This window comes from Macaca nemestrina, chromosome 5, assembly GCF_043159975.1.
Source record: "Macaca nemestrina isolate mMacNem1 chromosome 5, mMacNem.hap1, whole genome shotgun sequence".
NCBI classification, from domain to species: Eukaryota; Metazoa; Chordata; class Mammalia; order Primates; family Cercopithecidae; genus Macaca; species Macaca nemestrina.
The window spans coordinates 3042789-3065499 of NC_092129.1; the positions used below are offsets into that span (position 1 = coordinate 3042789).

General features: G+C 46.3%; 1 protein-coding gene across 2 annotated transcripts in view; it reads right to left on the reverse strand.

Moving 5' to 3' along the window:
* Window positions 1-22711, reverse strand: part of LOC105487594 (SPARC related modular calcium binding 2) — a 218206-nt gene that overhangs the window by 127461 nt on the left and 68034 nt on the right. For both annotated transcript variants that reach the window (XM_011751084.3, XM_011751085.3), the window contains exons 2-4: window positions 22267-22438; window positions 6096-6202; window positions 4813-4912 (exon numbers count right to left, since the gene is read on the reverse strand). In XM_011751084.3, the coding sequence (XP_011749386.1) occupies window positions 4813-4912; window positions 6096-6202; window positions 22267-22438 (379 nt within the window). The remainder of the gene's footprint in view (window positions 1-4812; window positions 4913-6095; window positions 6203-22266; window positions 22439-22711) is intronic.

Genomic DNA, 22711 nt, shown 5'->3' on the forward strand with positions numbered 1-22711 from the left:
TTCAAATCTTTGCGGGGGCGGTGTGGGTGGGGGCGGATGGGGAAGTAAAGAAAGAAAGAAAAAGAAAATCCCTACAGAAGAAATAAGAATCAACTTTGTCTCTCAGGAGACACGTGGAGCCGGCCCCCGATCCCAGGAAAAGGACATGAGGGACTTGTTAGGTAGTGCGCACCCTGCCCTTTACTATCCCTTCCTTGAACACTGGAGCAGGAAGGCACTCCCTGAGCATAAAGCCATCTACAGACCCCGCAGGTCAACATCAGCAGAGCTCTGAGGACTGCATACATCTCTAAACCACGATCAAGAAACACCTGCTGTAAAGCCATCTACAGACCCTGCAGGTTGACATCAGCAGGGCTCTGAGGACTGCATACATCTCTAAACCACAACCAAGAAACACCTGCCATAAAGCCATATACAGACCCCACAGGTTGACATCAGCAGGGGAGTGCATACTTCTCTAAATGTGAGCAAGAAACACCTGCCCTAAAGCCATCTACAGACCCACAGGTTGACATCAGCAGGGCTCTGAGAAGCACATACATCTCTAAACTGTGAGCAAGAGACAAGTGCTCTCGGCAGCACAGAATGCGAAGTGGACTTGGATACGTCTCGGAGAGCTGGCTTCTTGTCCTTGCCACATCCAAGGCACCACACCATTTGCCATCAACCTCACCCCACTCTCCAGAGCCCTTGACCATCTCTGCCCACCTTCTCCTATGCCCGACTTCCAGCCAAGTGTAAATAGGAATTCAAGGCCCCAAGAATTTTGATACTTTGGTATCTGGGGGAGAAACATGGGTTATGGAGACAAAGATGGAGATTTACGTCCTAGCTCCGCCACTTCCAAGCACAGAGACCTTGGAAAGGTTTCTTGCCTGTAAAAGAGTCGTTTTAACCCTGTAGCTTAGGCTGCTATGAGGAACCCAGGGTTCAGCCCTGGCGGGTGTGAGCCCATGGCTGGCGCTTCTGCGTGGCCAAGTGGGGGGCCGCAATGCCCAGCCCACTCTCTCCAGCTCTCCAGAGCATCCCCAGAGGCAAACCTTAATTTTCCTGTTCCCCAAATCCCCCCTAGGTCTTTCCTTCCCAGCCCTCCCTCAGGCTCAGGGATATGTCTTCTCCTATCTTCTCCTTCTACCAGCTCCGAAGCATCTGGTCCCATTCCCCCTATAAACATCCTCAGGGAGGGACGCTAGAGAAATGTGTACATGTGGGGAGAATTCAGCCTGCGTTATCTCTTTCAGTGGCATCGCATGTTTTAACATTTTAAATTCCTGAAATATTGACACCCATACAGAAAAGTGCACAAAAGATAAATATACACGTCATGAATTATTATCAACCAAAACCTGTGAAGACATTTTCCAGGGCAGGAAAAGGACTCCCCAGGTCAGCCATGTCTACAGTCACAAAATTAACCCCCCTGCCCTCCACCGCATGCTAGCGACCATCGCCCTGTGTGTGTGGCCATCGCTCTCTGCTGTTCTTCGTGGTCGGTCACCCCTGGACGCATCCCTCAGAGCTGGAGCTGAGTTTTCTGACTCTCAGTTGTGGGAGGATGTGTGGTTGGGGTGCCTCTGTGTGGGGCTCCGTGGACTCAGGAGGACATTAGCACACAGCACCGTTGAGGAAGGCACTGGACCTTTTCATCAGTGCTCACTGCTCTATAGGACGAACCAAGCAAATCGCAGTGTTCACCTAGTCAGACACCAACGGACATAGATCTGTTTCTAGGCTTTGGTTCTTATGTGAACACTGCTGGGAATGCCCTCCCAGGTCTCCTTCGAGACAGGTGAATGCATTTCTCCTGGGTTCCCTCCCGGAATGGAAGAGCTGGGATCTTAATCACCCACATGCAAAGGGGCAAACTGATGTTGCAAAGGGCAGTACCAGTTCCCACCACACCCACAGCTCTGTCCTCACCAGCAAGTTATAGAATCGTGCTTCTTCATTTCTGCCAGACCAGTGGGTGTGGAGGGGAGTTGCACTGTGACTCTGTGACTTTAATTTGTAGTTCCCTGGGACTGAAGATCCTATGTACCTTTTCCTGCCTTTACTGGTCATTAGGATTTTTTCCTTTATAAATAAAATGCCACCTGCTCAAGACTTTTGGCCATTTTTCTGCTGGGTTGTCTCATTATATTATTTGATTAATAGGAATTTATGGATTAATAGGAATTTAGGTATTTTGCATTCATGGCTTTAAGAATACATAATTATGAAATAAAGGAATCCATTTCCTATTAAAGATCATTCTGAGACAACTGAAGAGCTGGGAGGCTTTGGGGCAAGGGCTTTCTCCACTCTCCAGGAATCATGCCAGTCAGTGGACCTCTGTTTCCCTCCACTGTGGCTGGCCTCAAGGTACGTTTGCATGTATTATTCATGAACACACAAACATGCACTTTCCGAAAAACAGCTCCTATCTACTGCTCATTTTAAATCTCGTTGTCTGATTTTCAAATTTTTATAGAGTCTACTTCTATGGTAACCTCGGTATAAACTTGAGGGCAAAAAACATTTATTAAATACTGAAATTTACCCAATTTTAGTAAACTTGGTGAAAAGTACTCCCGCCACATACAGACAGTGGATGCTGCAGATTAGCCGTTCTGTGTATGTGCTGACTTCTCCGTGAACCCCCGAGGGTGTGCCCAGAGGGTCAGCTCCCTGGTGCCTACAGATCAAGACGCTGCCCAGCTGTGGTCCGCGCTATTGACCACGATCTCACAGGTGATGCCCACTTTTCTGCTTCTCTGCATCATTTGTGAGGGCTGTGTTAACTTCCAGGAAGAAGTTAAATTGCAGTATGCAAACACTGATGATAAATCCTTTGTGTTTGGGGGGTAAGTATACCCAACACCTCTCTCCCCCATAATTCTCCCTTCAATTTCAAAATTCTCTCCGTAATTTGCCATGACTCCATAAAGCTTCCAAAGTGACCACCACACGACACTGGCTCCCCCGTGCCCACATGTGTGCGGAGGGGAAGCCTGGAACGCAGCTGAGGATTAAGAGAGTTTTTCCATAACTCTGTAGACCTGTGGAATACACTAGTTGCACCGATCAGGTGAACCAGGGGTAGAACGACGCTGGCTATGCCAGGTCCAAGGGTGCAGCCAGCGGAACCCTACCCCGACGTGGAAACATTGCCCCCTCCCAGACAGCATCATCTCCCCAGGGAAACTGCCCCTCAGCGTTGAAGCTTTTCATCTCACATGCCTGGCTTCCTGCCCAGCGCATGTGCTACCCAATAAACACCAGACTTCTATATACAAAGGCCCGTCTACTCTCTTCCCCAGTCCATTCCTTGGACCAAACATTCCACATAGGCAGTTAAAACAAAAGGAATATTTCTATACAGTGAAAGGTTACTGAGGCCTAGTTGGAAGCAACAACATGAGTAAACGGTACACTGAAGCCACTATTTGCAGATTGTACAAAATTCAGCCAATTTTGCACATGTTTTCTAAGAAAGTTATTTGGGACCCTCCTTAATAATCAGGTGATATCACTAAAACAACATAAATAGATGCCCCTACCCCCTACTGCTTTCTCCTTTGTAAAACAAGGCTCACCTCAAAATGCTGCTCGTGGATGAAGGAAATAGGACATGCAAGTGTCTCTCAAAGTGAAAGAGGGACACGCACAGACCCAGTTAATCTTGGTGATGTTTTTCTGTTTCATTTCCTCCATGAGTTTGCAACAGAACTGTTAGATATACATGTTAGCTCAACTAAAGATATATTTCCAGCACTATTTAGGCTCTGGAGAAGAAGTTTTTACAAATAAACATATTTTAATTCCACATTGTGCATCCCCACGGCCAGTCACTGGAAACATTAGACCTTATGTCATTGCTGGCTGTGGACACCCTTCATTCTCATGGAACCCACAGAGGCCATGAGTTCTGGCCAGGGCCACGGCTCAGGAAGCTTGAAAAATATCTGAATAACAAACAGAATTCCAGATTAAAAAATACCTGTCCCTTAAATAGGAAAAAAATCTAAAGGTAAACTCTAAATGTAAATGTTTCAAGATTGTACATGAAAAACAGGGAGAGACATTTTGTAGTTTATTATTGCTATATAATGATGTGTTTTGACTGTCTTAACACATATGATCCAGGAATCTGGAGGGCTAGATCACAGCATTTCTTCGTAGATGGTCTGAAAAGTCTGCCCCACAGATTAATCAAACTTGGGCTGCAGATTATTTTCAAATAAAAATGATATAAATCATTTACAGCATGGTTGGCAAAAAAAAAAAAAGAACTAATGGGAAAGAGAATATTTTACAGATTTTTAAACTCCTAATTTTATTACTTTTAGTACATCAAACCCTCTTACGAGTAATAAAATAATACAAACCATTTTGAAATTGACTTATGAAGAAAGAACCATTTTTCTTTGAAAACACGTACATACAAAACTAGCAATTTTCACTTTTTTGGCCAAAGAAAACATTTGGTCATTTCCACTGGTGACTCCAAGTCCTTGTGGTTATTTTAAACAATTACGGGACCTGAATCATCGTAACCCATCATGATCAGATGCAGGGCCGTCTTCCTTTAGCAAGCTGACCTCCAGTCACACGCATACATTCACATAGCTTCGCCCTTCCCCTCTTCAAAACAACGGCTCCCTAAAACGTAGGCTTTGTTAGTGAGGAGATCTATTCCCACTGTGGCTCACGATGTCACCCAAACTGGATTTCCCTTTGAATTATAAGTGAACCCAGGGAAGATGATTAGAAGACACGGCAAACCAATTCCCTTAAAGCCTTCCACTTGGAAAGGCACGTCAGACCTACCCGGGCACCGGGGCGTCTTGTGGGCCACGGCGGTGCCGCTGATGGGCCTCCCGTTGGGCGTGACGCACCAGCAGTATCCCGTGTAGCTGTGACACTGGACCTGCGAGAGAGCACAGGACAGGTGAGCCCTCCCGGGCCCGCAGCACAGCGCCTCACGGCTGCGAGGCCCACTCTGCTTTCTGCGGCACTGGCTCAGGCAGGGGTCGTGGGATACCCAGAGCTACTTCTGTGGCTGCATTTGAGTCCTTGGTAAAGAAAGTGTGCAAGTCTTCACCCCAGGGTTTTAAAGACAAAAGGGGCCCAAATCAGCACTTTACTGACTGCTAGTGTGTGCTGGACACATTACCTGTGAAGTCACTAATCCTCACCACCTTCCAGATGGAGCCCCAGCCCTTATCTTATGAATGGGGAAACTGAGGCCCGGGAAGGTCAGGAGCTCTCCACTGCAGAGCCAGGAGAGCAACCTCGGCCTCTTTAGTGTTCACTCTGCAGCCTGCATCGCCCACTCCCCTTGCAACCACAGTCAGAGCAGCCAGTTCCTTCAGCTCCAGTTCCTCTCTCTCTCTTTCTGTCTCTCTCTTGTTCTCTCCCTCATTGTCTCTCAAAGGCCAAACGATGATGTAAACACACAGAACTCACATCATCACCCAATGGGCCACAGGCATGTCCAAGTGCAGAACCCATGCTGTTTTCCTGCCCCTGTGTGAGTTAGCATTGCATGTTAGTACTTTGTTTTTCCTTAATAAGGAATAACAGCACTGACACGCTCAAAACGGAGAGCTGGGTGACTCTCTCAACGGTGCCTTTGGCTGACAACAGGAATTTGACTTGGCTCAGCTCCATGTCTGTGGGCCCGTCAGGTTGGAATGAAGGATCCCGGAGCTCACTCTTGGCACAGACACGACTTTTAGTGTGTGCTCCCCGTAATTAAAATCAAACTAAAATTAAATTGTAAGCTGCAAGCCAGGTTAGCATGGTCTAATTGGCCTCACTAAGGAAGCTTCCTGTGCTAAACTCATAGTAATGAAAGTGTGAATGACAGCAGCAATGATATAAATGCCTGCACCAACTAAGAAATAAACACACACTTCATTTATGTGTCTATTTATGTCAAGTAGGCTCATCATGAATTAACTTCTAAAATGCAGAAGGCTGATTTCCCCAGAGAACAAATCTGCTGCTTCTTCTGTTTGGCTCCCCCTCACCTGCCTTCTCCCCACACCCACTCCATATCTCTCTCCCTAATTGCCCAGGTGCAGAACCTCCCAAGCAAGGCTGGTAACCTGACTGTAGGTGCCGTCGTCATTGCACTCAGGAATGAACACTTGCTGAAACTCCTTCCGGGCTTGCTCCTGGGTATACTTCCTTTCGGCCACACACCTGGACACGTCTGTAGGGAAGAACAGGGCAGAGGAGCGGTTATGCAATGGGAAGAAGATGGAACAGATAGGAACGTTGAAAAATGCGAAGGCATGAGTCAGGCAGGAGTGCTGAGGATCTGGAGGCTGGAAGGGGCTTCTCAGGCAGCTCAGCTCTCAGCAAAGGGAGCCCCAGAAGAAGGGCAGATGCCTGTCACATGCCGTCCTGGTCCTATCTGATGCAAGGCCCAGGGGCGGGAAGGGCAGGACCATTCTCCACACTGAGTGAGTAAGAACACTGAGGCCCAGGAAGGCCTCATAGCTTATCCCTGGGGAACAGATGGCCCCTGCTTTCTGAAAATGGGGAAATGCCAGCTGTCCGGTGGGACGCAGGCAGGCTGTCCTCAGATTTAAGGACGTCCACCTGAACACACCAGGATCAAGTCCAGATGCAGAGGGTGGGCAGGGCTAGATGTCACCGTTAAAAACAGACCAAAGGGAACTGACTGAGGGGCGGGGGTCTTAGGATGTACGGGGTGGGACTTCCAACCACAGCTGCAGCCCAGGGCGCCATCCCACTGAGACCAGCCTGAGAGGAGAACTTGGCTTGTCCCTTTTCTGTTTCCCGTCCTGCCTCTTCCACCTTCACATGGAAATCCAACCGTCACGTGGATAAAAGGGTTGGGTTTTCTTAGAAAGCCTCGTCCTCTGCCCCAGATGCTCCACATCCCACCGTCCCAACAACACTGAGATTTCACAGAAGGCGCAATGTCGCTGCTACTACTTAAGAAGACACCCCAAGGAGAGCAAAACTGGAAAAATCTTTAGACTTCCAGAGACTTGAAAAGCATTAATGCAGGATCCGTGTGTGCCACGAACAGGCCTTGTTTCTCGCTAACCTGCACAATCAGGGCCAGGTTAAGACACGTGAGGACCACAAAGTCAGTTGCTTACTGAAGCTACTCTCAGCCTTCCAGCTCAGGGAGTAAAAGCTGTGAGCCCAGCATCAACCAGGCCCGCCTTTTGGTGCCCCCAGGGGGAAAAGGCTTGTCCTAAGAACAGCCTCCCACCACAGGAGAAGACGCCATGATGGCTGCCATGGGCCACCTGCCCCAGAAGCAGATCCTAAGAACAGCCTCCCACCACAGGAGAAGATGCCACGATGGCTGCCATGGGCCACCTGCCCCAGAAGCAGATCCTAAGAACAGCCTCCCACCACAGGAGAAGACGCCATGATGGCTGCCATGGGCCACCTGCCCCGGAAGCAGATCCTAAGAACAGCCTCCCACCACAGGAGAAGACGCCATGATGGCTGCCATGGGCCACCTGCCCTGGAAGCAGATCCTAAGAACAGCCTCCCACCACAGGAGAAGACGCCATGATGGCTGCCATGGGCCACCTGCCCCGGAAGCAGATCCTAAGAACAGCCTCCCACCACAGGAGAAGATGCCATGTTGGCTGCCATGGGCTGCCTGCCCCTGAAGCAGAACACACATGCATGTTTTACTTCTTGGAATCATCACACAATATAGCTCATTTGAATTTTAAAACTTGAAAAAATGGCTTTCCTTTTTTAAAAGTATTTCCAGATTTAAATCACAAGTGCCTACATCTTGAGAGAGCACAAAGGCCCTCTCAACTCCGAGGACGCTTCTTCAAATGTTGTTCTTTCCGTCTTCAGATGGTGACTTTTTGACTCCCTAGTGGTTAAAGTTCTGGCTATGGCAAAATGCGATCTGATTACCAGCCCTGGGCTCCACCCATCACAGTGGACTCCTACAGGCTCTGCCTCTAACAAAGCTCCAGGGCCTTTATGTGACTCCTCTCTGGCTTTTGCAGAACCACCAGCCACATGCTGCATGGAGCATTAAGGGCCTACACATCTGAGCAAACGCTCCTTCATCCATCCCAGCTTCGTGCCTTCAGCCTTATTCTAAAGTCTGGCCTGGCCAGCCAGCACTCAGCAACATGTGGTTTTAATGCAGTCTGTGTTTTAGCTGAGGAGAAATCACTGCTTTGCTGGACTTCTGTCCTCGTTTTTTAGTATAACCTGTGGTTTTGACTGTCTAAAAAGGAAAAGTGATATGAGTTCCAGCTTGCGAGGTCTCCATGAGGTACAGATGGAGCTATAAATTAGTTCTAATATTTGAGCCATCATGGAACATGCCAAGAAAGCTAAGTTTTCCAAACTCCTTGTGGGCTCCATTCTTGGCGTGGACTTCTTTTAAAGACTTCACGTTTGCCACTGGTCAGATAGTTCTGAAATCTGCAGCTCTTGGATTTAATAGAATATTAAATGCCAAGTTTATGTCTAGCCTATGGCAGACTATTTAGTCATAGGAAACAATTAAGACTTAGCATGAAATTACAGGGCCCACATAAATCATCACTCAAAATAAACCTGCAGTCATCTTACGAAGTAAAACTGCTACAGGGTTGCGGCTTATTCCACAGATTTGCTATTCCTTATTCTGGATATCTCATGTTAAATCAGGTTCAAGATCTTTACTACCGAGAAGAGCCCGAATAGCATCTGATAAGGTCCATTCTATCGAGAGGCACAAAATCGCCAGGGAATGAGCACTCAGAAATAGTCATGGCCCCCATGTGTTCTCAATATCACTCTAAGCCAATATATGCTTGATACAGACACATCTTAGACTGAATTAAATGCCCCTCTTTGTAAACATCAAAATATTAAACACATCCTCAACATTATGCTGTTTCCAACTTTCCAACTTTTTAATCGCTTTGAAAGAATGGAATAGGGTGCTTCAACACTGTCCCCTGGAAACCTTATTTACAGATGATGATCAATGTCTCACCTTAATGTATTTTTACTCTGTATGATTCTTTGCTGAGTTAAAAGTTAAGCCGAGCCCTATCTGTGTAATGGCCTTGTTGAGATTCCACTCTGAACACTTTATGTTTAATGGTTTGATTATTAAATCCATAGAACATAAGCAACATAATTTTTTAAATTATTGTATGACGGCTGGGCACGGTGGCTCACGCCTGTAATCCCAAACCTTTGGGAGGCTGAGGCGGGTGCATCACGAGGCCAGGAGATCAAGACCATCCTGGCTAATATGGTGAAACTCCGTCTGTACTAAAAATACAAAAAAAAGAAAAAAAAATTAGCCGGGCGTGGTGGCAGGCGCCTGTGTTCCCAGCTACTTGGGAGCCTGAAGAAGGAGAATCGCTTGAACCCAGGAGGCGGAGGTTGCAGTGAGCCGAGATCGCGCCACTGCCCTCCAGCCTGGGTTACAGAGCAAGACTCTGTCTCAAAAAAAAAGAATTACTGTACAACTACACATAACATAAAATTTACCATTTTATCCATTTTTAAAGTGAACAATTCAGTGGCATTTAGCACATTCACAGTGTTGGGCAACCACCGTCTCGGCCTAGTTCCAGAACATTCTCCTCATTCCCAAAAGAAAGCTCTGTGCCTCTTAAGCTGCCGTTTCCCATTTCCGCCTCACCGCAACCCCTAGAACTATCCATCTACCTCCTGTCTCTACAAATTTGCCTATTCTGGGCATTTCCTGCCAATGTAATCACACACGAGGTATCCTTCTGTGTCTGGCTTCCTTCACTCGGCATGATGATTTCAAGGTTCATGTACGTAAGTTCACGTATGTCAACACCAGAGATGGTGCATCAATGTAGTCATACACGAGGTATCCTTCTGTGTCTGGCTTCCCTGTTGTCAAGGCTTATGTATGTTACAGCATGTTTCAGAGCTATGTTCCTTTTTATGGCTGAACAATATTCTATTGTAGAGATGGACCATATTTTGTTTATTCATTCACTCATGGATGAACACTTAGGATCTTTTGGCTATTGTAAATAATGCTGTTATAAACATTCAGATATAAATTTTTGTTTGAATGCTTGTTTTCAAGTCTTTTGGGTAGAAAGTAGAAATGATGGTTCACATGGCAGTTCTGCATTTAACTTACGGAGGGAGTGCCTGCCGTCTGCCACAGTGCTAAACCGTTGTATGTCCAGCCAACAGAGACAAGTGTTTCCATTCCCCTATCCACCCAGAATTTATTTTGTCTTTTTTAAACTGATGTAACCACCTGACTGGGATGAAATGGTTTCATAGTACTTTGGCTCATAGTATTATAATACTATAATAAATATCTACCTAAAAAAAAAAAAACTCAGCTGGAAATTATAATATTAATACTTTAATTAAATAAAATTGTTAATCTAATTGAAGAATGTAGTCTCTTTTTACTAGACCAAAGAAAAACTTTCTGATGTGAATTCTGTCATATATTTTTAGAAAATTTTTCCTCCTACCTGCAGAGCCGGGACGTTATAAATAAAGAATTCATCGTTGCTTAGCAAGGCATCACTAACAACAGGTTTTGTTTTGTTTTAGAGACAGCGTCTCTGTCAGCTAGGCTGGAGTGCAGTGGTGCCATCACAGCTCACTGCAGCCTCAACCTTCTGAGCTCAAGCAATCCTCTCACCTCAGCCTCCCCAGTAGCTGGGAAGAGAGGCACCACCCTGATTGGCTAATTTTTAAATTTTTGTAGAGATGGGGTCTTGATTTGTTGCCCAGGCTTCTTTTGAACTCCTGTTGTCAAGCAATCCTCCCACCTCCCAGAATGCTGGGATTATAGGCATGAGCCCCCACGCCTAGCCCTAACAGAAATATTTTGATGAATTTTTGGTTAATGGTAGTTAATTGTGGGAGCAATTTATTTCTACCTGTTTGATGATATTTTCTCTCTCAGTTACAAAATAAAATTGGCTACAATCAGATCGCAAGCTTGTTTATGTATCAAGATATGTCATGGAGACCGGGCGCAGTGGCTCACGCCTGTAATCTCAACACCTTGGGAGGCCAAGGCGGGTGGATCACCTGAGGTCAGGAGTTCGAGACCAGCCTGGCCATCATGGTGAAACCCCGTCTCTACTAAAAATGCAAAGATTAGCCAGGCTTGGTGGCAAGCACCTGTAATCCCAGCTATTCAGGAAGCTGAGGCAGGAGAATCACTTTAACCTGGGAGGTGGAGGTTGCAGTGAGCTGAGATCACACCCCCATACTCCAGCCTGGGTGACAGAGTGAGGCTGTCTCAAAAGAAAAAAAAAAAAGATATGTTATGGAAACCGTTAAGTGTGATGCTCACTACAAAGTAGAAATGAATAGCAGTGTTTTGTAATGGTTACTTATGATGAGTGTTTTCTTTTAAACAGGAAGCAGATGATTCCCTACTTTGCTAGAATCTCTCAAAACAGGATGAGGCAAGAATCAGCAGAGGCTGCTTTGCCGGACGTTTTACAGAGAATTCTGGAGAGCAACAATGAAAAGGAACAGTTAAAAGGGATCTTTGAGGAAACTTCAAAACAGGGCCATGAAACAGCGATCTTCACAGGTGATGCTGAATTTGGTAGTCCTAAGCCCAGAGAGTTCCTCTTTCAGGAACTCCTGTCTCTAACAGAATAGAATAACATAAACACACTAAGCTAGGCAAAAGTGAATCAAAGTAACTCTTTCTGTTAATCTTCCAAGATGCTTTGTCTACACCAGAGATGATGCCTCAAGATTTTGATGCTGCTCAGCTTCCTACTGCAATAGGCAGAGAACTTTGGGACACAGGTAATTACTGTGGTGTCTCACTCACCGATATAGAAGGAGCAGCTAGCTGGATATGTGGTCAACAGATGCTCTGACTCTGGATCTCACAAGGTCACTGAATGGCTATGATTATGGCCATGGCCATGTAAACACTTCAAGTTCAGGCTCAGCTTCCACTACCATCTCCCCATGACCCAGTGCAGGGCTGGCTGGGACGGGGCTGGTGTGGGAACACCATGGGCTGAACGAGCAAATGGCAGCCAGGCAGAGGACACATATGGTGCCTTTGTAGTGGCCACGGCAATGATAGCCCTCAGAGTGGCATGGCTTTTATTGATTTTGGCATCAAATGAAGGCAGACACTGTGTTTTAAAAGTTGTAGTATTTTACCCACCCGTAATTTTGAAGGCCAGAGTCAGAAAAACTAAGCATGCTGTGCTGCAATGCTGTCCAGCAGAACTGAAGTTTTCTTTTCCATCCTAATATCCTAATATAGATGGAAGTGTTGTGATAAGCACTCCCAATCCCAGTGATCTGCAGCCCTTAGTCAGCAAAAGCAGCACGATGCATCCCCACAGCCACAGACTAGTACATCCATGCGACCGTCCCGACCATAACCAGAACGACACTATTCCAGAGCTAAGGGAGACAGGAACGACATTTTCGTTTTACATAAGTATTCTCTTTTTAAATGCATCAAGGCAGAAACAAAATTACAATAGGAAATCCCTAAATATGTAACTGAGATTGCCAAACTGTAAAGAGAAAGAGAAACTGCAAACCGTTGCAAGACTATATTACAGTATTCAGACAGCCTTTATAATATTTATACAAGAAACCACAGATCATACCCATCTCTATGAAAATTAATAACAGTGATTTTCAACAGATCGAAATGGATGATTGTGTAAATGGTCACCAAATCCTTTGCAGGAAGGCTGACTAGAGCCTTCCAGAGGGCAGAAGCTCCACAGGCTGTGCGGAGAGGCCCCTGCTCCTCTGATGAGCCGGTGCCTTGGGTTTGGTGGTGCCGCTAAAGCAAACCGAGGAAAGGTCCTTTGGATGTGCAACATTCCAGGAACGTCCGGCTGTGTTTCTGATCACGGCTGCACACGAGACTGAAGGCCCTGAACCTCCTGTTATGTCTACTCCAGGCTGTGAGGAGGACGCTCCCAAACATCAGACGTGTTAAAATACCATAAGCGAGTTAAGGTAAACATACTCGGGGTAGAGTTTCTGCAAGGCACAAGCACAGATCCGATTGAAGTTGCTTCTGATAGCTGCCTCTGCAGAAAGGAAATCCAACCTGGAAAGGGTGGAGCCAGGGATAAGCACCTGGCCCAGAAGCCCAGGGCACAGAATCACAGACACTTGTGCTCACTCACACATGCACGCATACACACACTCTCACACACATGCATGCTCAGACACATGAACACACATTCATACTCACACAAGGATGCACACTCACACATGCATGCACACTCATGCACACACATAAACACTCATTCACACACACAAGCATACACAGTCTCATACATGCACACACGCACGTTCACACACATGCACACTGTCACATACATGCACACTCACACAAGCGTACACACACTTTCACACATGCACACTCATGCACATTCACACACACATAGATGCACAGTCACATACACGGACACTCATGCATATGAACACACATTCACACACACATACACGCACACTCTCACATACATGCACACTCACACAAGCGTACACTCTCACACATGCACACTCACGCACATTCACACACACGTGTGCACTCTCACATACATGCACACTCAAGCATACACATGCTCTCACACATGCACACTCATGCACATTCACACATTAACACACGCACACACACACGCACACTCACAAGCACATGAATACATTCACAAAACCATTCACACGTGAACTCACACAAGCATACACTCAAAATCAGACATGCACACACGCACACATTCACACACCACTCACAATCAGACATGCACACACGCACATTCACACACAAGCACACACGCAATCACACATCACACATGCACACTCAATGCACATGAACACGCATTCACACTCATACACAACCTCACGCATACACACACACAACAGAAACGTAATCTCACACACTCACACTTTCACACTCATACCCCCGCATAGATTTCCTTTGGGGAAATGCCTGTCTCTCTGAGGAAAATGAGCAGGTTGGTGCGCCCGATGGGAGCCAGGTGACACTCCGTCCCCGGGCGCTTGTGCAGGGATGAAGGAGCTTCATGGGGACGTCGCAACTCCCGCTTCCTGGAAGGCGAAGGCGAGCCCGTGGAATTCGAAGGAACGGGCGGGTGCGGAGCTCTCTGGCCTGTTTCTAGGTCGCTGAGTACAAAGAAGAGCTCGATGGAAACACTCACGTGATGGGAAAACCTCCAGAGAGAATGAATTCTTCGGGTTCCTCTGAGCCGACTCCTCACTCTAGACATGCCAGGACAGAGCGCCCTGGCCCGGGCTCGTGCTCCGGTGCCCTCAGCTCGTGGCTCTGAGAGTCCGGAGCTGGGCTGGGCATGGGGACACCTGCAGAGCCCGCCATCCACCGCCCAGGCCTCCTCCACAGCCCAGGACCCTGCATTTCACCCACACAGGGGCTTCCCACGTGGCTGCTGCCAGCGCCTCACCCGGGGGAGCCTGCCCAGGCCCAGGTGAGAAGGCAGGTCCTCCCTGCAGGTGCTGAGAAGCAGCTGCGGGCCGCAGGGACTACTGCTGTGCTTTCAGGAAAACTGCCACGGAAGGAGCGGAGCGCGCGGAGGGATCCCCATGGGGAGGCCTGGTTCCTCTGGAGTGTGAGATGCCCATGGCTCCGGCTTCTTAGGCAGCGCCTGGCCTCGGAGCCCGAGAGCTCTCGCTGCTGATTGAAAGGATGGCAAAGCTGCTCCCCAGGCAGGGGCAGCCCCTCAGGTCCACGCTGGGAAGTGGAAGGAGCTGCACCTCGACCCACATCCGGCGGGAGGCCGCCTGGCTTTCCTCCTGGAGACACTCCTGCCCCGCTGTTCCTCGCTGGAAGCATCAGGAGCAGGCCCGAGGCAGCTTGAGAAGGCCTGGGAAGCTGCCACCCCAAACGCCTGCGGGGCCTCACAGCCAGGCCACGGCGCCACCGGCCACAGGATCACAGTGGTGCCCACCCCGCCCCAGCTCTGCAAAAGCTGCAGAGAATGCGGGAGAGACAGCTGCAGACAGGTCTCCAGGCCTCACAGCCGACTGTCTGGGGCGATCCTGAAGAAAGGAGCTTTTCCCGGGAAGTGCTGACACGAAACGCCTTGTCATGGCGCAGCGAACTTGGATAAGCAACCCCCAAACCGACACTTAGGCTCCTGTTACAACCATCACTTGGCCAAGGGAGTAAACTTCTATGTGTGTATCACTCGGGGGGTGGCGTTCACCAATGGAAAGAACAGTCTCTAAACCTCATCGTAGCAGTAATCTGTTTTTGTTTTTGTTTTGTTTTAGACGGACTTTCACTGTTGTCGCCAGGCTGGAGTGCAATGGCACGACCTTGGTTCACTGCAACCTCCACCTCCCGGGTTCAAGGGATTCCCCTGCCTCAGCCTCCTGAGTAGCTGGAATTACAGGCACCTGCCACTACGCCCGGCTAATTTTTTTGTTTTCTTTCCTTTTTTTTTTTTTTTTTTTTTTTTTTTTTGTATTTTTAGTAGAGACGGGGTTTCACTATGTTGGCCGGGCTGGTCTCCTGACCTCATGATCTGCCGCCTAATAATCTTAATAATAACAGCATGTGTGTTCATCTTGTGGAGATTCGAATCTGACTGTGATACCTGTGGACTTCCGGCGCCGTGGGCCTCCTGTGTGCCAGGTGCTGGCTGAGTCCCACCGGCTCTCCAAGGGCTGCTGAGGTCATTGTGCAGCCTCGGAGATGGGTGCGCAGAGCGATGGGTGGATGTTACAGCCTTTGTCACCATGTTTCTTTCACTCGGACTCGCCTGTTCAGAAGCTCTTGGTCCTCAGATCTCCAAGGAAGCTGCTTTTGTCCAATACGTGTTTCCAGAAATCTCAAAATAGTTCCAAGTTCTGGCATTTGACTTTTTCTCTTTTTTTTTTTGGCTTTTCTATGGAATGCCAGAGATTTTGTTGAAAAGAAAGACAGCCCCAAAAGTCTCAGATCAAAAGAAAAATATTAATGTGTTTGCAGAGTTCTGAAAACACAAACTCCACAAATTTCTATGAAAATATGAGAAAAATGCATCGGTGTAAACCACTGCAGTTCTATTCAGGGTCAATGGTTAGATCACAGTGTGAAGTGTGCAGAACATTTAAATCGAATTTAATTAAATATGGATTAAACTATTTTAATTGTTATTTCCAAATAGTACATCCAAAAGAGACAGGCCTACAGAACTGTCACCCACCAAAAATGTAAAAGTGCCCCCAAAATGCTAAAGACAGCAGCAGCCTCACATGTGCCAAGACGACACTGTGCTACACCAGCCAAGGCCCACTCCAGGAATCACATGGAGAAAACTTAGAGGTTTATTTGTGTTACACAAATGACCTAAAGGGACAATCCTGGGCTCCCCCTTTTACCTTCAGGGAAAAAAAGTCTCAACCTGAGTTTCGTTGTGAAATGTGCAATATTTATGCTCTTAGAGGGAAACAGAAGCACAATTTGCTCAGTAGACACCAAGCCCTGTGTCTGTTCTCACCCCTCCCAGGCTCAGTGTGTTTTGCTCCTGCCCCCCAGGAGCCGCGACTGCTGCGTTTGCAGCACTGGGACAGGTTGCATGCTGGGATGAGTGTGTAAGTGACTGACAGTATGACAGCCTAGAGGAAGGAGCCGGCCCCTCAGGGCGAGGTCTAGGAAGGAGCCGGCCCCTCAGGGCGAGGTCTAGGAAGGAGCCAGCCCCTCAGGGAGAGGCCCTTCTTCCATCATGAGCCAGGATGCAGGTGCGAGGCTGCTACTTTAGGAAAACTCCACCTGCAGATGGGAAGCAGAGGCCCCTTTTTAAAGGCAGCCTCCAGCAGGGAACAGACTTAACTGGAGGCAACATGTAGATGGAAAGCAGACAGAGCCTCTCCGAGCCCAGCCCCACATGCAAATCTAGACTATCAGAGAAGCGTGACACCCAGTTATTTCAAGGTCTATAATGCACGGTGAACAATCTCTCCTCAGACTGATTTTAATGTTTGCTACCTTGGCATCTGCAGCACCACACACATGAGATTTTGAAGACTACAGGTGCCTGTGCATTCTTTCCAATAGAATCCTTTTGATTTAAGTGAGACCGACTTTGGTTAGGTACATTTTATTTTTGCCTACTGCTCCCTTATATTTTTTTGTGTGTCATAAATGTATGGTATAAAACTACTTTGGTAACATAAATGAGAATTCCCACTGAAATAATCATCCAGAAAAGTTGGCTTAGATGCAGGTGCAAACAAACTAATGAGGATATTACCAAAAAGGACATCTGTGTTTAATTGACATTTGTTCTCCCTATCCGAAAAGAATGTCACTTTGACCCTGCAGCTGGGTATGGCAAAGATCTGAAGTCACATGCTGGGGAGACACCTGAAAAACCCACGAGCCAGAGAAGGTCACAGATGACGAGCTTCCACCCAGAGAGATGGACCGACCATCCTCCCTCCTTTGTCTAAGAAATCCCTCACACTCCTCCTCAAAGGCTACAGCTACAGCAGAAGCTTCCTCGCAGCCTTTCAATGGAATATCCAACTGGCGTCATCTAAGGGAACATGGCAAGAAAAGGGGACATGAAATTCCAAGATTAATGAGGTGCTGTGACCTCCCCACTTCTACAGCACTTGTTTCCACAAGCTGAGACTTTATAGGTAATCACTTCTAAAATCTTCTGTGATGAGTACATCATCTGATATTTAAATTTATTCTTAAATTGTTTCTCTTTTCTCAGCACAGATAACTGAGATTTATAACTACAGCCAAGGCATCAAATCACATCTGAGTCTTTCTCCAGTGTGAATCTTACACACATCGGTCAGACACAAAGGAGAGAAGAATATGCTTCCTTCAAGCCATGTACCTGGCTCCACGCTGACTTTCCATAACCTACGGCCATGTGGTATCATGGGTGAAGCATGCTGGAAATCATGTTATCCCTGGACAGTTGTCCAAGGTACCACTGTCCTTCCTAGCCAACGAAGCAAGACTTCTAGCAGTAGAGCATTGGTGGTGCAAGGAAGCAAAACGTGGAAGCAGGCGCACTGTTCTTGGTGGGCGTGTGTCCTTGAGTCTGAAAGATGCTTCTTAAAAGAGTAGCTGATCTCCAAAGAAACAGACTGACTTGTTCTTTCTCAGATGCAGGGTAAACAAATTTGCAGTGTTAGGGCAGGCTAGGGAAGCAGCACTTTGGGGTCCTATGCTTATGACCCCACAAAGTAGGCACCACCAGGCTCTGGAGAACGCCCATGAGGGTGCCCTGTGCACACCACTGTGTGCCCCATGGCTGGCCCTTGTGTGGAGAGAGGTGTCCTGCCACCCCATAGGGCCCCAGCTGTCCACCTCACAGGAGGGTCTGAAGACAGCCTGGGTGTTGGGAGCGTCCGGGATCCTATTGAAAATCTCACATGAAACTGTTTCCAGTGCTAGAAGCAGGCCAGCCAGTTCCCATCTGGAGGATGCTGCCAGGGACAAAGATTCTTAGAGTCCCTGAGTTCTGGGGAACCCAGTGCTGGACTGAATCAAATGAAGAGACAAGCTCCCTGAGAGGTTATCTGATGAAGAACAGTGTAGACTCACTCTCAACCCCCTTGCTCTTCGAGGAATCATTCAGTAAGAAGAAAATGCCAATTTACCAAATGTGTCAATATCAAGTAAATGTCAGGACTTATTAAAAGAATCAGGTTGAAGCAAATTGATCATAAAATTTTAGAATCACATAGAACCAAGCTGCTCAGGAAATGTCAGTGGTCCACTTGAATAAACTAAGAGTTTGTGTGTGTGTTTATGTGAGTGTGTATGTGTGTATGTATGTGTGTGTGTATTTGTGTGTGTCTGTGTCTCCCATTAAATGAATCGAAGATATTTCATCCAAGTTTTCACCAAGGGAATTAAAACTAAAATAATGTACAGTTTACTGAAACCTAAATGTCTACTGAGGAAAAAAAAAAGCGTATAAGGACAAAATAGTGATATAGAACTATAGAACTTCAGGTACATTAGATTCAACAAATTATTTTCCTTTTCCTTGAGATAAGAAGGGATGCTTAGGGAAAAAAATAAATCAGTCATTTACAGAACATCATTTACTTTAAATGGTATATTCTATTTTCCCTACACCACAAAGAAAGCTGGAGCAGCTATTGCTGCTGCTATAGTCAAAGTTTCAACGTGTGTTTTAATGTAGATAGTGCATACAAGTATACAATTAGTGAAAGAATGTCAAATGCTTTCAATTTTAATCATGTTATCTTTATTTTTGTGGACTTTTTCACAGAAAGATATTTCACATCTGTATTTTAAATAACTTTAAACTATTTTTTCTACTACAGTAAAATATATATATGTGTGTGTGTGTATATATATATATATATATATAGTTCTTTCTCTTTCACACATTTTCCAAGTGTTGTTATTTTCTATTTGGGCTAAAGTTAGATGGAGTCAGTTCCTCAGTGGGCAGGTACACTGGAGGGTCAATGGGTAGCATCATCACCAGCTATTAGCTGTTTCTAGAAGGGGCTGGCATTACCTCAGGCCATAGAAAGTGGTTTTCCAGAGTCCCCATGAGCTGCTTCCAGAGCCCAGCTTTCTGAAATGGATCCTGAGGCCTGGGGTGGGTTCCATGAGCTGGCCCACGACAAGCCCAGGCCATTTGCTGTGGTGCTTGCTACACCTGTCCCACTAAGTTCACGTCAGCATCTTTAAACTTTGTGTTTGGGATCCGGCTATGATACTGCCACTGCACTTCATTTATTTAAAGTATAAATCAAATACTTTTTTACTGCATTTTGTTCCTTGCAATCTCAGTAGCATATTGAGGTTAATGAGTGAATTAAAGTTCCATTTCCCCTTTGAAAGTAGCTCACCCCCAGAGCGAGACTCCGTCTCAAAAAAAAAAAAAAAAAAAAAAGAAAGTAGCTCACCCCTCCATTTGTGGTCCTTTCTAAAGCACGCCAGGGTTTCAGCACAGCAAGACTCACTGCAGTTGTGCTGGTAACACTGGGGCCTGGCACACCTGGACAAAGGCCCAAGGTGGGTGCTGGGATGGGGCAGCTTGGTGAGCTCAGGGAAGCATGCACCATGCAGAATGGCAATTTTCATGCATCCCTGTTCTGTCCATGACTTCTTGTGTCTTTCCATTTTCCATAGTCACGAAAATTCCGGGATCCAGCACCCAGCCCTGCCAGCCTGGCTCCACCTACTTCCCTCTCAGGCCCTCCTGTTGGTCCTCATAGGACTCTCTGAGTGGGCTTTTGCTCCGGGGTCTTCATGACTCCCCCAGCATGAGGGGAGGATAACACCATTATGTGATAAACACTTTAGAAAGAGCATCTGACCGCAAAACCAGAATGGGACTTTAAGCTCCACAGCACCATTCTCTCTTGTGCCCTCAGATGTATAATAAAATCATCTTCCCAGGGACTCTTACTGGAGAATCTACCTGCCTACCTACCGTGCCCCATACCTGGCATTTGTGTAGCCTTTAAATGCTGCATCCTGAACTACTCTGACTTTGAACAAACTGTAATTTCAGAAGAAAAAAAAAATCCTTGATAATGAATAGCCATTTGTCATGGGCAAAGCCACAGGTGCATGTGGAGAGGAGTCTGACCTTTAAATCAGGAGTCTGTGCACACTGCAGGCGGATAAATGCACAGGGATTGGGTTTGCCACCGGGCAAAGACCGGGGCTCCAGAGGTAGTTCATGCTGTTCCTTGTTTTCAGAGTACTAAATCTGGGTAAAGTCACGTGTTTCTTAATAACAGGGATAAATTCTGAGAAATCACCTTGATATGGTTTGGCTGTGTCCCCACCCAAATCTCACCTTGAATTGTAGTTCCCCACGTGTCATGGGAGGGACCTGGTGGGAGGTAATTTAACCCCCATGGTGGCTTCCCACATGCTGTTCTCATGATAGTGAGTTCTCACGAGATCTGACGGTTTTATACGGGGCTTCCCTCTTTTGCTCGGCACTTCTCCTTCCTACCATCATGTGAAGAAGGACATGTTTGCTTCCCCTTCCACCATGATTGTAAGTTTCCTGAGGCCTCCCCAGCTGTGCAGAACTATGAGTCCATTAAACCCCTTTCCTTATAAACATCCCAGTCTTGGGTATGTCTTTATTAGCAGTGTAAGAACAAACTAATATACACCTTTAGGCAAGTTCATCATTGTGTGAACATCATAGAGTATACTTACACACACTTAGGTGATATATACATCTTCATTGATATACCTATCTTTCCATATGGAAAACAGAATGTCCCGGCATCATTACTGAACATCAGTCATTTCCCCTACTTGATCTCAATGCCAATATCAAGTGCCATCCAACAGGTCTCTACATCTGCTCCATTATAACGTTATGGGACCACTGTTGGACATACGGTCTGGCATTGAGTGAAACATCCTTGTGACTGTGTACAGGAATGTCTTCGTAACATCAGTAGGAAGAACTCTCAGGCCTAAAGAACATGGCAAAATTCTGCCTTTGTCGTCTGCAAAAGTAACTGAAATCTGTTTACCTGGTATTATATTGCATTATGAAAGGAAGAACAAGCTTATTCAACACCTGGGTAAGCATGGGTCTAGATACGGCACTCATAGTGCTGGTTTGCAGTGTGGTTGCTGTCTTGTTTCATTTAAGAGGACTGTTGAAGCTAATTGCCAGATGATGCAGAACATCATCTCAAAGGCACTTTTAGTCTCTGTGGTCTTTTTTCCTAGATAATATGACAAAGAAGGTAAATCTCTTTCTGAAAATAACTCTGAAATATCAGCATCTTTTGCTGAGTCAAACCCTTCATTGATGTAGGAAGCATTTCAATCTTTAGCTCTAAGCATTAGACTCTTAACTCTGCATCTAATTCTTAAACTGGCAAAACTGAAAATTGAGAGTACAAAATCAACACCAAAAAATCACTGAAAACTGCACACATGCTATTGTACACATCCCACTTGCTAAAAAGAAAAATGAGAAAGAATCATAAGAAATCTTACTGAGAATAATTTTAGAAGACTTTGGGGAAAAAACTGAAATATTTGGATAAATTTCTTCCTTATTCAATGGAATAAGGCATTCTAAGAAAAGAATATTAGATAAGTAAAAAAAGACTCTGCTCTTAAAATTCATAGAAATTACTCTTCTTCCTTACATGCTGTGAAAAAAATGCCAACATAAACTCGAGTTTGTAAATGTAAAACGTTATCAAGTATGAAAATATGTTTGCATTCATTTTGATGACGGATGTCCCCATCTTTGGATGAATGATCAAACAGTAGCTCACCTTTGCAGTTTCCTCGATACGCAATCTCTAGCTGGGGGTCTTTGCACTTGGCACGTTGAAATTCACAACGGGAAAGGAAGGTCCTTCCATCAGATGCGCAGAGAGGTTTCTGAGGCGAACCCGCACAGTCCAAGCTACAATCCTTGTCTTTATCTTGATCGACTCTCAAAAACTTAAAGAAGAAAAAAAGAAGCCAGACAAATTTAAAGACACATTCTTCAGAGCAGCAGAAAACAGAAGGCTGCCCCAGGCCACTTCACGGTCAGGGAATAAAAGCTTGAGGGATAACGCACCCCCGGTTCTCACCCCTACCAGAAGCATCACAGGCACGTCTGAACATTTTAGCCATTATCTGTTTCAAAAGCCTAGCTAATTTGGACGTTCTCTATATCAACATCGGCCATCTGACACAGAACAACATGTGAATCGTTGGTCTTTGAAGGGG